Source organism: Colletotrichum karsti (assembly GCF_011947395.1).
Source record: "Colletotrichum karsti strain CkLH20 chromosome Unknown Scaffold8, whole genome shotgun sequence".
Lineage (NCBI taxonomy): Eukaryota > Fungi > Ascomycota > Sordariomycetes > Glomerellales > Glomerellaceae > Colletotrichum > Colletotrichum karsti.
In genome coordinates this window covers 1,053,829-1,070,423 of record NW_024065908.1, presented here as the reverse complement: position 1 = coordinate 1,070,423, position 16,595 = coordinate 1,053,829, and the positions used below count along the sequence as shown (strand labels likewise).

Sequence of the window (16,595 nt, the reverse complement as noted above, 5' to 3'; positions counted from 1 at the left end):
ATGTCGGACTCCCCCCAATCTCCTACCAAGGATGTCGAGCAAGGTGTACAATCACCGGAAGAGGAACAAATGAACGAAGCTCAAGACCCACAGTCCGGTGGCCTGGGCTATGCCGAGTTCGAAGTCAAAGAGCAGGACAGATGGTTGCCCATAGCCAATGGTAAGCCATATTCCCCTTTCTCACCGACGACGACGACGATGTTTGGATTCCTGGTTCGCGCGCGCCAGCTACCTTTGTGAGCGTCTTCTGTCAACCGGATTGGTCTGATTGTTCGAAATCGCCTTCGTTGGGTTCTCGTGGTTGTTCGTGGTTGAGGCGACGAGACGAGCCGTCGTTACGTCCTCTCGAGTTGTCATGTCTGACGACTCTTCACCGAAGTCGCCAGAAGCGGCCGGGGCTTCTAGCGGCGAAAAATATGACGAGCTTGACGCTAACATAAGAAACTTTGCTCCAGTCGCCCGCATCATGAAGAATGCTCTCCCTGAGAACGCGAAGATTGCGAAAGAAGCCAAGGAATGCATGCAAGAGTGCGTCAGCGAGTTCATCTCATTCATCACCAGCGAAGGTATGCTTGTCTTCTCCATTATTATTTCCCCGGGGCTGGAGTGTCTTGACAGAAGAGAAACCTAACCTATCACAAGCTTCGGAGAAATGCCACCAAGAGAAGCGAAAGACGGTCAACGGCGAAGACATCTTATTCGCCATGACATCTCTCGGGTTCGAGAACTACGCTGAGGCGCTGAAGATCTATCTCTCCAAGTACCGTGAAGTACGTATACCCTCAGTCCGACTCAGTCACAGCGCTGCATAGTCACAGTTCGTGGTTGGTAGAAAGCTAACGGAATCAGCAGCAATCCCAGTCTAACAGAGGAGAGAGCTCCCACCGCCCCGGCAGCAGTGGATACGGCGCCAACCCGCCGACTGGAGCCGGAAGCTTCCAGGCCGAGCCCCAGAACAATGTCCTCGGAGCTCAGCAAGACGGCAGTGCCGACCAGAACTATATGTACGGCGCGCAGACCGGTCATAATGGCACCGGTGGCGCCGACGGCTACTAAGCTTCGGCTCACCCAACGCGTGTTTTGGACGAGATTGAGGCGTCTTTTCCTCTTGACATATATGTACAGGTCGCGGCTTAAAGATGCCCAGCTTTGACCAACAACGATGTGTGGACATACCTTCAAGTGTGTATAAGTACTGGGCTGGGAGATGTATTCTCCCGTGGACAGGACGGGACGGGGCAAACAGGTGTATATGAAGGGCCCCAGGAGTCATGCTAGGATCGGGGAGCAGATGGGTTTACCCAAAAGTGGACTGGAAGGGGTTTTCTTTTCCTTTGACTATGAGTGTTGATAGATTCCCCCTTTTCGCGTTGCGATTCAGTCAGCCATGTCTCGGCCCAAGCGGTCTCGCGACATCGGCAGAGAGCAGTTCAGCAAGCATCAAAGCTATCGGAACGGACCCGGGCCGTATTTCCGTGGCAAAGTCAGCTACAGCACTCTTAGATAGCTTCTTAATTCCAGTTCAGTTGCCTACCATTGTCTTCTCCATTTCTCGACCACAAGGAGTTTCGCCAGCTGATAACAGTGCTGCGAGTCTTTATGATGTACCAAAGTCCTACTTACACCGAGCTGATCATGTAAGGCGATTTGCCATATCATTTTGGACCTGATATCCAATGAGAAAACATTTCATCATAACATTTCCCCAGTCTCCTGCCCACCACTTAGAATTCAGTAGAGCGTTGTGACCAATTACGCACGGTCCAGCATCGCTCCAGGGGTCTTGAGTGCGGCACGTGCCCGGCCCCTCCAGTCTCAAAATTTTCCCCAGAAGGTGGATTGCAGGCTGAGCAGACTGAAGTGGAAAAAAAAAAAAGAGTACCGGGCTCTTGCCGTCAAACCTTCCAGGCAACAAACCGCCGAAGGAACAATCGGTCGGCCGCCACTTCAATCCAACGACCTCTCGAAGACAATACACTCGACCAAGTCGGTTCCCAGAACATAGATATGCATGGCATCTTTCTGCATATCTTTGAGCCATACATTCTCAAGTCTTTCACGAAAGCCCGACGCCCCGCCGCCCTGTGAGCATCCCCAAGCGCCTAGAAAACAGCCTTGACCACCGCACACGACCATCCTCATGCGACCTTTCACGCCCATCTCCAGACATCGGTCTGGCCCGCCACCGAGAACGGCGACTCCCATCAAGAGCATTTTGCGTCCATCTATTTTGGGTCGCAGGAAAGCTGACGACGCGGGGCTCGATTCTATTGCCTCTGATCCACCATCAAGCCCGACTAAGCGCCGGAAGGTCTGCATCAACGAAATGAACAATAGTGTTTTCGAGTTCGGCAGCAGGTCGATGGACGAAGTCAACGCAGAAGTACGGAAGGCTCTGGAGGAGCATCTCATGGGCGAGGACGAGGGGTACGATAATCTGAAGGAGATTTTCGCCAACGATAAGCAGCGATACCTGCCTCCTGTGGTGGGGGAGGACGAAGATACCCTCAAACCCCAGGAGCTAAAGGGCTACGTTCTGGCTCTCACTAGCTGCGTTCCGTTGTTGAAGAACAAGGCCTGCAACGGACTGGTGCGGACTGTCCTCCAAGTCTCGTGGCTTGGGCGCGATGAGGACTTTTTCAAGGTCTACATCCAGTTCCTCGCCGCCCTGATTAGCGCCCAGGGTTCCTACCTGACGCATGTGCTGTCCATGATTGTCGAGAAGTTCGGCCACTCCAGGCAATCCGAATGGAGCGTTGCCGACTTCGCTCCTGTCACTCGTTCCACGATGCGCGAGCGTCTGCACACTGGTCTTCAGTACCTGCTCCAAATGTTCCCGGCCGCCACTCCCGTCCTCCGCAGCCTTCTCGACAGCAAGTTCCCCTTCGATGACGACCCGAAGAGAATGTTCGTTGCCTATGTCAACAACCTCCTGAAGCTTTCAGACTACGCCAAGGACCTGGATCTCGACATTGTGGATGTGATCCTGTCACGTCTGGTGAAGATCGACGTTCAGATGACGACGGACCTCGAGGACCCCGACGACAAAATCTCGAAATCGGTCGTCTCCGCGCTAGGAAAGGATTTCAACACCGGGTCCTGGGAGGGTGACGAAGAGGCTGAGGAAGACGACAGCGACGATGAGTCTGTTGACAGTGACGATTCGGACTTTGACGATCACGAGGAAAGGGTTCGCGTCGCAAAGGGCAACGTCGAGAAGCTGGACGCCATTCTCGATACCCTCTTCGACCACTACACGCCCCTGTTCGAGAATCCCGACTCGGATGAAGCATACGACCTATATGCCCTGCTCGTACAATCATTCGGAAAGATTGTCCTGCCGACGCACAAATGTCGCCACACACAATTCCTCCTCTTCCACTTTGGTCAGATGTCTGCTCGTCTGCGCGATACCTTCGTCGGCAGTTTGCTGCACATCTTCAGTTCTCAGAATCGCCCAAGCTTTGTACGACAGGCGGCAGCTACGTATCTGGCTGGCTTCATGGCCAGAGGCGCCCATGTCCCGTCCGATCTGGTCCGCACAGTATTTCACCTGCTGCTCAAGCAGATGCAGATTTACCGTCTAAAGCACGACCCGGACGCGAGGGGACCCGACTTGAGACGGCATCAGATTTACTATGCGCAAGTTCAAGCCGCTCTGTACATGTTCTGCTTCCGTTGGCGCGACCTCATCGTGGACGTGCCTGAGTACGTCGACCGAGATGACCCTGCATCGTATCTGGGTCACGAGCTAGAGTGGATGCAAGGGATGAGGGAAGAATTGTCTGCGAGCGTCTACTGCAAGATGAACCCGCTGAAGATCTGCGCGCCAGCGATCGTCGAAGAATTCGCAACCTTGGCGCACAAGCTCAACTTAATGTACATCTTCCCTCGCGTCGAGGACAACAAGCGCATCAGACTGTCACAATTTGTGTCAGACACGTACGGCACGGGAGGCGCTCTCAGAGATACGGGCGCCGGGGCCCAAGACGAGGACGCGTACCAGCTCGACCCTTACTTCCCTTTCGATCCGTACTCGCTGCCGGTGAGCAAGAGATGGATTCAGTCAGATTACGTTCAGTACGAGGCTACCGTGGGTCTCAACGCGACGGCAGAAGACGACAGCGACGAGGAGGAGGATCATATTCCAGAGACGGACATCGATGAGGATACTGCTACGGCAAGTGAAGACGAGGACGACGATTGAAGTGTCACAAGAACACCGGAAAACTGCATCATTAAGGCGTTGGGCGGCAAACTAAAAAGCGATTCGGAGGCCAATTTGGCATGGAGGATATATCATTTCCGCAAGGCGTTGGGCGTGTTCAGGTCTTGCAGCTCGACGAAAAAGATGAAGGGAGATGTTGATGACAATTTCACCACCCTCGGAGGAGACCCGAGGAGAGACAGAGTAGCAGTCGGTCCGCGAGAGCCATCTCGTATCTGAAGAAATGAACAGTCAATTCGATCATAATTTCAATTCAATCGACATCCCTCCGATCCCTTGCTCAGCAGCGGATTACCAATGAGTGTACGAATGAGTTCGATTCATACCTATTTGACAAATCGTCGTTGACACGGTCCTTTGGGGCTGAAAAGGGAGATTTGTCCGTTTATCAAACACAAATCTTTCAGAGTGCGCAGCTGAGGTAACACGCCCTCTGCAGCTTCAAGCGCCAAGCACGTGCGATCAGCTCTCCAGCGCCTCTTGTCTCTACAATTGGATAAGCGCGCTGTTTTTCTCTCCGCCCTTTTAACAGCCAGCGCGTAATGATCCATTCTGCTGAGTAGAGGCACAACTCAGCCCCCCCGACCGGACCCTGATATCTGTCAAGCGCCGACGCATCCTGGGGGTTTAGTTACCTGAGGGTGCATTTGGAGGGGCCTGTTTCTCTCAATCGGCTAGCGGCTTTCCCCTAGACCTAGGATCCTTGGTGGCCGAACATCCTATGGGAATTTGGAATCGCCCATCACTTAAGTCTTGCCAATTCCCCAGTTCACCACGGCACCCTTTTTTTCCCCTCACCGCGTGGGTTGACGATTGTCTTGTGCAGCGACTGAGTTCGGAGAGACAAGAAGGTGTCTAGACGTTTGGACGAACTTCTTAACTTCATTCGTTATTTTTTCCCGTGACGTTTGGTTGGTCGGACCAGTCGATTGGACCGTCTTACCGTCGTCCTTTTTTTTTCTTGGCTCCTCTTCGAACCATTTTCGGCACGTTTGATTCCTCATCACGGTGAGCGGATATGGCGGATCATCAGCTGCGGCTGTCGGGTGAGGCTTCAGCGGGGGAGGGGCAGCAGCAGCAGCAGCGTTCTGACAGGGGAACCACCGACACCATCGGCGACGACTTCAACAGGCCCTCCTTCACCGGTTATTGGCAGGGCGAGAAAGAGACTGAGATGGCGGGACGGCTGCAGTTCGTGAATGAGGGGCAACCTCATATATCATCGTCGTCGACGACGGGGATGGTGCCGATGGCGCCTCCGCCGGTGCCAGATCAACAGCAGCAGCAGCAGGGATCTGGTGAGTTCTGTCTGCTTTTTTCAACCCCCGCCGTTCATCCTTTTCGACGAGCATACCCCGTTTGGATATCATGATTCCATCGTGCGTCCTCATTCGCGGCTCTGAGGTTGCCCACACGAGAACTCGCAGGAGTCCAGGTTTCGGAAGATTCCCAAGTGGAGGCTCTCTTATCTGGCGGTCGCGGGCGATCCTGCTTTTTCTAATGTCTCAGTGCTTTCTGATTTGTCACGGAAATCCCCCGGATTCCAAAGCGACTTGAGCACGCCGCAACGTGCGATGAGGAATCATCGCAGCACCGGGTGGCGTCTCCCGCCGCTAGACCGGGAGATGGCGCGGGAAAGATGGTGGCCGCACACACACACACACACCTCTCAGATCTCTTCTGCTGGGACCGCAACGACCACCACACGCGTGTGCGTCCCTGCATGGGATTCTGGTGCCGTTTTCGATTTTGATTCCAATGCGACCACCACCCCCGGCCCCATCCCGGTGACCCCGATGCGCACACCGCTGTCCGATCCTGAAGATCATTTGTCTAGACGTTTCTCGGCTTCTGGAATCATTCTTTCTGTATTCGGAACTTGCTGCTGGCTACTCGCAAATGACCCAATCCTTCACTTACACGTCTATTTCTCTCCTGTAATTTCAAAATGGGGTCTGTCGTGTCTTTGGTTCTTGATACATCACGTTATATACCCCCCTCTCCTTTGGCAGTTGTCGATCTCTTACTTAGTTGGCCCAGAAGACTTCGGTGATTTCGCCGTGGAAAACGAGACGGTCTAACACCGAATAGCGGATTCAGCCACCTCGGCCGATAAAGCCAAGGAGAAGGCCAAACTTCGACGACAGCAGGTCCGAAAAGCCCAGATCCAGCACCGCACCCGCAAGGCCAACTACATCAAGCAGCTCGAGCTCGACGTCTGCAAGTTTCGAGACATGATTGCGGCCGCTGAGAAGGAGGTCCTCGCCTACCGCCGGGAGAACGAGGGGATGAGAGGCGCGCTCAAGGCCCGCGGCCTGAGGGTTCCCGGGCAGTTGAAGGGGAAGGAGAAGGAAGTTCTGGTTGGGGAGGTCAGAATCGCCGACGAAGTGTCTGCCGAGGAAGATGCGCCTTCGTACGACGAGGTCGTCCACCAGCCCGTCGAGATCTACGAGCAGCCTCAAGCACACATCCCGGAACCGCATCAGCAATTGCAGCAAGGGCAGACGGACGCGCAGGTCTTCAGCGAGGAGGAGCAGCAGATGCTCCCGTACGAGACCTCGGTGGCACAGCCGTTGGATTACGACCCGTATCCGCCCGTCGATATGTTCGGGGACGTCAGCATGGGCGATATCACCGTCACGATGCGCAAAGACGACACGCTCGGCACGCCGTGTTTCCAGATCAGCTCTTCGACAACATCGAGCAGTCTGTCTTCTCCGCCACGACCCGCTACTCCCGATCAGCTGTCGGTAGAGCAAGAGATCATTGCCATCAACCTCATCCTGGCGTAAGTCATTCCTCATCTTCACCCCGTCGTCAACATCCAGACCGGTGCATACTGACATGACCCACCCAGCATGGAACACATCTGCTGGAACCACTTCCACCCGCGCCAGTACCCCCGCCACGCCGACCCCTGCAAGGCGGCGTCCGGCCACACGATGATGGCCTCGACGATGTGCATGTCCAGCGCGCCCGAGCGCGTCTACCGCTCCATCCGGCGCAAGGAGACCGAGACGCAGCACAGCTGGGACGCGACCTCGGGCGCCGGCAGCGCGCTGTCGCTCAAGTCGCTGCTGTCGCTCGCCAAGGCGCTGAACCCGGGCGACATCGAGCTCACGCCCGTGCAGGCGTGGTTCGAGCTCGCGGGACGGTACGGCGCCGCGGCGCTGATGGAGGACCGGGTGATCGAGGCGCTCAAGAGGGAGTTCTGCGGGGTGGTGGATTGTATTCACTTCGGGGCCATTATCGAGAGGGACGCGTTTGAGAGTGTTGTCGCGAGGGTCATGAGCGAGGTCGGCGTGCCTGAGCTGCCGTATGAGATGGATGTTGATGTTGGGGCGGAGATGATGACTGGGCCTCAGCAGATCGCGGCTTGAAGGGACGGTTCTATTGAACTGAGGCACAGCGATGCACGATGCGTCACTTCGAGTTCTCCATTGGCGGGACGACTACAAACCCCGCCCGGGCGATTGAATTGTCGATGATTAGCCCAGTGTCATTCAGGCCGATATAGAGACGGCGCTACGAATAACGAACCTCACGACTTTCACTTCTTCCGGGACAGGATCCATACGCATTATCATACTAGTATAAATGGGGAGAACACTTCGTTGGAAACTCGCATGCATTTCAATGGCAGGAGCGGAAGGAACATGTCGAAGGACAGATTAGGATACTGAAAAAGGCCATGATATCTGACAGATTAGGTGGGATTGAAACCGAATGAGAGAACGTCAATGGAAGCGAGCGGACTGCATCACCTTTTCCGGTCGGTTACCTGCCTCCCGGTTTTGCGACTTGGTCTTTCTCATTCGTCGCGAAGTTGCCTCTCGGTCGTCTATTGTGGAGCTCGAGGCAACTTCGCCGTGGTCGCGCATATGCAGGTTTGCTTCTGTTGGTTCTTTTGGCTCTCGCTCCTCGCTGTTCCCCCCTTGGCCGAGAAGGAGGGGTTGGCTACCCGCGGTGTCTTGGTGTCACAAAAAGCGATGTTCGCCCGCGACCGCATGGTTGTTTCTAGATTGAATTCCCGCGAAGAACACAGATTCGAATCGTCTTGTCATTAAATTCGTCACGTTTCGCTTTCGAAGAAGAAGAACAAGTCGTCATGTGTCCAGAAACCGGCGACCAAGAGGCTCAGATTGCCCCGGATCAGGTATTTGAGAAACGGTCCCGGTATTGAGATGAATGACGATTCTGACCGTGATTTATAGATCGAGGACGACGAGCGGTCGGAGCTGGTCGTGAGTGTTGCTTCAATCACGTCTCTGAATCGTACAGTATACTCATGGCGTTACTTTATAGAGCATTGCGTCGTCGAGTACCAGCTTGGCGGACTCTATCCGTGATTATCAGCATGAGAACGGCCGGACGTACCACAGGTACAAGGCGGGAAGTAAGGCCACACGGCTCTGGCAGTTTGTGATGTTCAACCCATTGCTGATCACGGTTCCGAATTGGCAGAGTACCACTTCCCCAACGACGAAAAAGAGAACGACAGACTGGGTATGGACTCCTTTCTCAACACGCCCCGAATCACCTCTCGTTCTCTTCACCCGGTCATCTCATTTTCTGACCTGATCTGCAGACCTCCAACACCACTTGGCACTGTTGACAATCGGCGGCAAGCTTGGTCTTGCACCGCCGTGCGATCCCGACTTTCAAGTCGATAGAGCCCTCGACGTCGGCACGGGAACTGGTCTCTGGGCCATCCAATACGCCGACGACCATCCTGAAACCGAGGTACGTGGGGCCAACTACCAAGTTGATGTCCATAAGATGTGCTGGAAGGGCGGCTCACGATATTTCCTCTCAGGTGTACGGCGTCGACCTGTCCCCGACACAGCCAGACTTGTGCGTAGTTTCCTGCGCATACTTAGGCTTAAAATAGCTTCTGTGTGATAGAGGCTGATAATGATTATTAGCGTGGCTCCTAACATCAAGTTTCAAGTTGACGACATAGAGGAGGAGTGGACGTACTCACAGCCTTTCGACTACATCCACAGTCGTCATATGACCTCGAGTCTCGCGAATTGGAAGGACTATCTCACCAAATGTTACGAGTAAGCCATTCGAGTTCCCGTATACTTCCAGAAATCGGGCTCCATACACACAGTTTCATGAGCCCCATTCAACTAGGAAACGAGCGAAGTATCCTCCGACTTACATATCAGCAGTAACATCACCCCCGGCGGCTACCTCGAGCTCCAGGAAGCCGAGATGTCGTTCCTCTCCGACGACGGCTCCCTCCCCTCCGACGCTGCGATCGTCCGCTTCGCCGACCTGCTCACCCAGGCGGGCACCAAGTTCGGGCGCAACTTCGTCGTGGCCTCCCAGCTGAAGACCCTCATGACCGAGGTGGGCTTCGAGGACGTCACGCTGGCCCGGTACAAGTGGCCCATCAACGACTGGCCCAAAGACCCCAAGTTCAAGGAGATCGGCACGTGGAGCTACGAGAACGCCATGATGGCGGCCGACGGCCTGGCCATGGCGCCGCTGACGCGGGCTTTCGACTGGTCGAGGGAGGAGGTCGAGGTGTTCCTGACGGATGTGCGCAAGGATATCAGGAATCGGTCGTATCATACCTATGTCCCCATGTGAGTACTTGCTCCGGTCGAGGCCTCTTCTTGAGGGTCGGTTGCGTTGGTGAGGTTACTGACTAGGGTTTCCAGGTACTTCTTGGTTGGACGGAAGCCGGGAAAATAGAATCATCTAGTGAGGACTTTTTGAATGTGGAGGGGAGGGACGACAGAACTTCATTTAGGAAAAAGTTCTTATTCGGGAGTTGTCTTGTGATGTTAGGACTTCGTTTGGTACAGCCTGCCGCCGCCGTGTGTGTAACTTCGCAGGGGAAGTGTCCCAATCAAACTCTGCACAACAGTACATATAAATGAACTGTAAATTACCTGCAAATGGCTCCATGGACAACATTTGCCTTCTTGGTAGCCCTAAGCTAAGCACACAGAAAGCTCTCTACGACAGGTCATGTGCCAGGTCAGCCTCAATTGCAGGCTATTGCTTCAGGTCTCAAGACACAGTCAGACAGAGGCATGACGCAGAGTTCTATCCGTCAACTGAGCATTATTTGGGCGCGAATACCTAGCTAGGACTGAAGAACGCCGTTGGTAACTCCTCAACAAGCTGCGGACACAAATACGGCGCGTTGAACATTGACTTCACAGGTCCAGCTTCTGGCTTTCTGTATGATGTGTGAGTACATATATTGACTGTTTCAGTTTGATTCTTTTCCATAACAAACCATGTAGTAATCGACGCCCGTTCCGAGGTCTGGAGCTTCTTCGTGGGTTCGCTCTGCGAAGTTAAACTGTTTATCGTAAGCATAGAGACACACATCAGTTCTGCACAGTGCACTGGTTACATATTGGAAGCTAAACAAAAATACGCGGCGTTTAAACCAGAAAAGGTGAGAAGTACCACCACCGAATTCAGAAACTCTTGGCTGTACTCAATCGCGGTCTCAAAACACAGGTTCCGTGAGGGTTGCTTACATCGCAGGCGGTCGTTCAGTCTCTGAACCCGATGCAAAGGAATCGATGACAGAGGAGAAAAGGATCGATTGTGCCACCAACTTTCTTTGAAGTCCAATGCTAACGTGCTATTAGTATCGGAACAAAAGCGGCAATGGGTCCTTCTCGACATCTACTTCCAAGTCAGTAACCAGAATCGGCCTGCCGCGTACTCGGCGGTTTGAATCACGAACATAAAACGATGACTGCATAAGATCATGATATTTGTTATGGCTGACCGAGAGAAGTGAGCCACTTCTTTCCGCAGCTAGCGCTATTCAGAGCTTGACCTGCGGCTGCAGCACGATGCCAATAGTGAATAGTCCGAGCTGACCATCAAGATAAAAAGGTTTCCCCCAAGAAAGCAGCACCGACAGTTTCGAAGACCGAGAAACCACTTTCTGGCCGTCCTTGAATACTGGGTTGGTGATGAGAACAACAGATATAAGATGGTATGCTGTTGCGACTATCCTCGGATATCTGCGTCGCGATGGCTTAGTAGGACAACCCATGGTTCCGTTTCTCACCTTGGTATACGAGCCAGAATAAGTTGGCGATAGTGAGCGACACTGGCGGCAACTGTGCCATCACCATTGTAGTAGTCGTAGACTTTCTAACCCCCCAATTTGCAACATTCTCGACATCGGTTTGGGGAATCAGAAGAGGTATTCCTCCTCGCCAGAGGCACAGCCCCGGGCCATGTCTTGACGTTATCGCCAGCCTTGGACTTCCAAGAGACATCTTGTGCAGCTTGGGTGCATTTAAGAGCCCGTGATTTGTTCAGTTATCTCGTCTAGGTACGTGACTTGTGCCATCTCACGACACATTTAAAGTCGTGGAGGTCATCTTGACGTGCGAACATCTAAAGTTGTAGTAATGACGAGTATGTTTCTTTCGATACAACTGTCGTGAGGTGGGCAATATATCACATCCCACAGCACCCTGAATCCACAACGCTCGTAGCAATGACCGTGTGAAACCGTCGTCATTCTTCGCGGCTTTCTCGGTATTCGGCTACGTATAACATGCCAGAGTCCAAGAATGAAAAAGCAATCACGAGGTTTCAAAGAAAAATATTCAATTACCTCCGACGCAAACTTGATAGAACGAAACGAGCATCTTCTAATTCTAGTGTCCAAATGAGTTGGAAAGACGGCGACGTCATCGGTAGTCGAGAGAGACCCTGAATAACATGTGGCTTATATACCGATCAGATCTGGTGTAAACTGCTATTATCTATCAATCCTACCTTTCAAACCTAGCTATCAATTCTGACGTTGCCTCATTGAGTCTCTTCTGAGATTGAATCTCAAGGAAACAGTAGTAAAAGGTCGCGGAGACGAGGTCAATACGCAAGAAGGATCCAGGCCATCCATCTGCCTCCCCGATCACAGCACAGCTCACCACGCATAAAAGGTAGGTGGTCGATTGGGCTGGTGATAGTTATCAAGCACGAGAGTAATCCATTCGTTGGTTCAATTTGTTGGATTAATACCGCGGGATGTCAATATGGCTTAGCGATTGGTCCCCAGCCACTTTCGATTCGTCCTTGGAAGTACGGTTGTAGATACAGACGTTCATGTACGAGATCTTGCTGTCTGTTCTCAGTGTCACCCGCCGGGTATTCGGACGAAATACTCTACAAATTGTTCTGAAATCCATTCATCCGTTTGAAATCGGTATCAGCACCATGAGATCGAAGAACTCACAACTCTGTCTCTTTTCGTGCCGTCTTGGACCGCGTGGAGCAATCGATCGGCCACCGACACTGAATCAAACAAGAAAGGAAGACTGGGCAGTTTGCATCAGAAACTTCTCATGAATCGGCAGACTCGGCCACGACTTTTATAAACCCTCTGTAAAATGTGGATGGCGACACGAGGACGATTTTCCTGTGCCGAAGCTATACCCCGACCAGACTTGCCGCTGCAGGTTATTGGAAGTCATGAAAAGAGAGGGCGAGAATTTCATGCTTCAAGAAACCGATATAATATTGCTCCTTTTCTCAAAGCAAGACGAATGTACGAACCAACTGATCCAACACAACGAGGGTATAAACTAAAAACAAATCGCTACTTTTGGGGTATCATCAACCACATCACACGCCTACCTCTCAAACCTCGACAACCTCTCCTCCTCCTCCGTATGCGCCTGATAAACCTTCCTCAACTCCTCCAACCCAGCCTCATTCTCCCTCATCGAGCCCCCGGGCCCGTCAATGCCCACAAACGGCTCCGCCTCGATCCTCGACACAAACTTCCCGTCCCTCAGGAACAGCGCGGGGTGACACACCACCAACACCACGATCGCGTACGCGACCAACAATCCATCGAGGCCTACAAATAAACCCTCGTCGCCCGTCGCCAGCCCGCCCCGGAACCCCTCCGCGTACTCCGCGACCCGGAAGCACAGGCGCCCGAAGAGCACGACCATGGCGCTCGGCACGGCCGTGGCGAAGATGCGGAAGCGGCGGGGCAGTGGGACGTAGCCGACGTCGCGGTGGAAGGTCGTGTAGCCGTATTTGCGGTAGGAGACGGCCGCGCGCACGAGGACGGAGGCGAGGAGGAGGCCTGCGATGACGAGGGTGGCGAGTTGGAGGACCAGGCCTGCCATTACGATCTTTGCGCCTGTGTTGTTGGGCGCGTAGGATTCTTTGGAGGTGAGGACGAGGGGGACATCTTTAAATCCTACTGCCAGGCCTGCGATTTGGAGGATCAGAGCGAGGCCGTCGAGGGGCAGGAGGATGGCGGAGTAGAGTTGTGGTTTGAGGATGGAGTGCTCTGTTCCCAGGATTCGGATCATGGGCGCGAGGCAGACGTAGATACTACAAGAGACAAGTCAGAAACCATCATTGTATTGATTTGTAGATAATTCGAAACCCACCTTGATGTGACGAACACGGGCGCCATGGTAAGCAGCGCTTTACCCTGCAGAAACGGGTAGACGGCCCACGGCTCCCTCCAACCCGCGAGCCGGTCCGCCCAGCCCACGATCTCAAGGACGCATGCCAGCGTGATGATAATCGTGAACGGGGTCGCGACGTGTTCTTGTTTTTGTTTCGCCTGTTTTGTGCGGGCTGCGATGGCGGCGTTGGCGATGAGGCAGGCGGAGGCGACGGTGATGAAGACGGCGCTGGGCGCCTGGCTCGGTCTGTAGCCGTAGGGGCTTTCGGAGGGGTCGCACGTTGTTAGTGTGCAAAGAGAAGAGCTCATTTTGGCGGTCTACACTCTTTCAAGTCTGAATGGAATATAATGGGATCAATTGTCGGTATATATTAGAGTCATGTACGGTGCCGATGTCGTCGGGAGTTGCTAGGCACCGGTCGGAAGAGAATCGTCGCACTGCAGGACTTGCTGCATCAGGGTTCCGTAGCATACTTATATCTCTGGCCTGAGTTGGACAGCCTGGTCGGCCTGTTGGCGATAATGCCCTGCCTCGCAGATCCATCCAACCAAGCCTTATCCAAATCATCGTGACCGTCTTTTTCGCGCCGTCAACCCAATCCCTTGGGACGGGAAGGTCTATTGTTAGCAACATGCAGTGAGAAGGAAGGGCAGAAATTCCTGTGGGGAGAGGAGGAAGGAAGTGGCAGTACACTGCAGTGTGGCCCCGGCGCCGCAGCACCGCTAGAAAGGTGGGGCCAACGCCGGGGTGGTCGCCCGTCTAAGCCCCCGGAGTGTTGGTTAGGCACCCGGCGACTTGGGTAAGGTGAGCCGGGGGGGCTTGTTTCGTTTCTCACCTGGGTAGCAAAACCAATATTTCCTGGGGACTCTCCTCTTTTCATCTCCGTTTTCACGATGCTTGAAATGACTCCCTACTGTAATTCGTGGCTGCCTAGACTAGCCATCTGGTTTTGTATTGACAAGTCAGCAAAAGCTATTAAGCTTAAGGTACCTTATGCTCATGAAATTCGGGTGTGTTGTGGGCCCTTAGTCCAAGCTGTCCGTTGACTTCATTTATTCCGTTGTTGGCCCTCATGGCTGCCAACGTGGTGCCGCGGGTTGTTTCCGCAAGATATCTCATAACACTTAGAGTTTACGACACAATCCGTGGCCTCACGAGATTCGTCCGCGTCGATCCTTGTCTGCAACTCCTCCCACTGGCCAAATCGCGGACGGAGCCATCGAGTCCGCCGTGAACTGGGCGACATCGCGAGGCATACTCGAAGAGGATTGCTTTCAGAGTCTGACCGTCAAAGACCCCGAACGCCGCAGCCGCATGATCTAGGAAAGCCGTTGTTCCCTGACTACCTAGGCATCGGTCCCCGGGAGGCCACGCTGGTGTCCAACCACGACTGTAGGGAGGTCCTCTCGCTCATCGCCGCACCTGCTACACCCTCCTAGGTGCCGTAGATGAAGAGAAACTTCGCAGAGGTCTCTCCATGCCATCGAAGTCGGCCTCGAGTGTCCTGCGCGACCACGTGGTGGCGGACTGCCGCCAGTGTCCGCTGCAGGTAGTCGGAGAACCTGTTTATTTTTGAGTCGTGCTGGAGGACACGCGACTCCTGCTTATGGAGAACACGATCAATCATCAGGTCTTTCAGAACCTCTACGGAAGCTCGCGCAAGCGCGGCCCCAGCAACATCCTTATCCAAGAGGGCCTGGTTCCCGGCCCGGGCTGGTACTACCAGTCCTGCCGCTGCCCGGGAGGCCGCCGGCCGCACGTCACGATCCATTTGGATTGTGATGGCGAAATGTCTAGCAGCCTCGAAAAACCTGTTATCCTCTCCAATCTAGAGCCTTACTACCTCTACTGCCTCATCCAACTTTGCATTACGGGCGATTGGGTAAGCCTGCGAGGGCAGCCGAGGGAAGGGATCCCCCCCCCCCCAACATAAACTCCTTTAGAGCTAGAGGTCCTGGCAGAAGCGGATGCGGATGAGCTGGGTCAGGTCGACGTTATCGTCGATGGCGGTTGTGGGCTGACCGGCGATTGCTGCAAGATCTGCCTGCCCTGGTAAGTTGACTTCGTCCGTCTCTCTACCCCCAAGATTCTGCTTCAGGGAGAGTTTGAGGGCATTCCGGGCCCAATAAACGACGGGACCTGTTGGGTGTTCTGTGCGCCAATTCGACGCCTCTCTGATGCGTCCCAGTTGGCAGTGCACAGGCCTTTGGCCAGACCGAGATGGTATCCTTCCCTCATTTCGAAGTCGATGTGAGGGCCGAAGTTGGCACCCTTGCAGTCGCACAGCATGAACACGATGTTTTCCAGCTGCCAATTTATGTTGATCTTGAGGTAGACTGGGGCGCCTTGTCGTCGGTGTTGAGCCACTGGCCGGACATCGCCGTTGGCTGATCTCTTGCGGGATACTTCGGCATCGCGCAGAAGCGTGCCGATCAGGACGGTCGACTCATCGGCAGTTCTCTCCCGAGCCTTCTTTGGTGCAGGGATTGGTGAGTTGGAGTCCCAGTTTCCAGGGAAGACCAAGTCTCACATGAGGTTCGGCGCCTGCTCGATTGCCTCGTTGCCCTCGGGGACGGGCACCCGGTGTTGTGCTCGTAGAGCCTCATCATCCATCGGTCGACAAGGCGTTGCTCGTGCTCAGTGAGCTCACTGTACGAGCTCACGACCCAGCGGGAGTCGGATCGGTAGGCTGACCTTCTCAGCGTCTGTGTCAGACTGGCGATGAAAGTCTCGGTTGCCGTGGGTACAGGAGGGGCCATGTTGGTGATGATTTTGTTCTTGAAGTAGTGTGAAGTCGTAGAAGTTAGAATAAATGTGTGATAGGGTAGCAGATAAATGGTATCGTAACGAGATCGTAGGCGTTCAGTTGTTGTGAGTAGTTCTGTGTTAAGGAGGGTATTGGGTAGTGTTGCGTGAGGAAGGAGCGAGTTGTAAGA

The 16,595-nt window shown here is 53.9% G+C and overlaps 6 protein-coding genes across 6 annotated transcripts; 4 read left to right on the top strand and 2 right to left on the bottom strand.

Annotated features, from left to right (window-relative positions):
• On the top strand, positions 1-1,056 carry CkaCkLH20_03441 (histone-like transcription factor and archaeal histone; the record flags this gene model as incomplete). The annotated part of the gene is made up of 4 exons (XM_038886160.1): positions 1-160; positions 456-566; positions 643-770; positions 850-1,056. The coding sequence occupies 4 exons, from the start codon at positions 1-3 to the stop codon at positions 1,054-1,056; spliced, it is 606 nt and encodes a 201-aa protein (XP_038748669.1).
• Positions 1,057-2,140: 1,084 nt separating this feature from the next.
• On the top strand, positions 2,141-4,207 carry CkaCkLH20_03440 (RNA polymerase i specific transcription initiation factor rrn3 superfamily; the record flags this gene model as incomplete). The annotated part of the gene is made up of 1 exon (XM_038886159.1): positions 2,141-4,207. The coding sequence occupies one exon, from the start codon at positions 2,141-2,143 to the stop codon at positions 4,205-4,207; it is 2,067 nt and encodes a 688-aa protein (XP_038748668.1).
• A 1,039-nt stretch (positions 4,208-5,246) lies between these two features.
• CkaCkLH20_03439 (uncharacterized protein) lies at positions 5,247-7,608 on the top strand (the record flags this gene model as incomplete). The annotated part of the gene is made up of 3 exons (XM_038886158.1): positions 5,247-5,526; positions 6,320-7,016; positions 7,086-7,608. 3 exons carry the CDS (start codon positions 5,247-5,249, stop codon positions 7,606-7,608), a joined length of 1,500 nt encoding a protein of 499 aa, XP_038748667.1.
• Positions 7,609-8,336: 728 nt separating this feature from the next.
• CkaCkLH20_03438 (methyltransferase domain-containing protein) lies at positions 8,337-9,829 on the top strand (the record flags this gene model as incomplete). Its single annotated transcript, XM_038886157.1, has 8 exons — positions 8,337-8,384; positions 8,443-8,472; positions 8,534-8,624; positions 8,693-8,773; positions 8,817-8,971; positions 9,045-9,082; positions 9,154-9,291; positions 9,406-9,829. The coding sequence occupies 8 exons, from the start codon at positions 8,337-8,339 to the stop codon at positions 9,827-9,829; spliced, it is 1,005 nt and encodes a 334-aa protein (XP_038748666.1).
• A 3,032-nt stretch (positions 9,830-12,861) lies between these two features.
• On the bottom strand, positions 12,862-13,967 carry CkaCkLH20_03437 (putative sphingoid long-chain base transporter RSB1; the record flags this gene model as incomplete). Its single annotated transcript, XM_038886156.1, has 2 exons — positions 12,862-13,579; positions 13,639-13,967. 2 exons carry the CDS (start codon positions 13,965-13,967, stop codon positions 12,862-12,864), a joined length of 1,047 nt encoding a protein of 348 aa, XP_038748665.1.
• A 1,637-nt stretch (positions 13,968-15,604) lies between these two features.
• CkaCkLH20_03436 (uncharacterized protein) lies at positions 15,605-16,418 on the bottom strand (the record flags this gene model as incomplete). Its single annotated transcript, XM_038886155.1, has 3 exons — positions 15,605-15,751; positions 15,799-16,131; positions 16,281-16,418. 3 exons carry the CDS (start codon positions 16,416-16,418, stop codon positions 15,605-15,607), a joined length of 618 nt encoding a protein of 205 aa, XP_038748664.1.
• Positions 16,419-16,595: the final 177 nt, after the last annotated feature.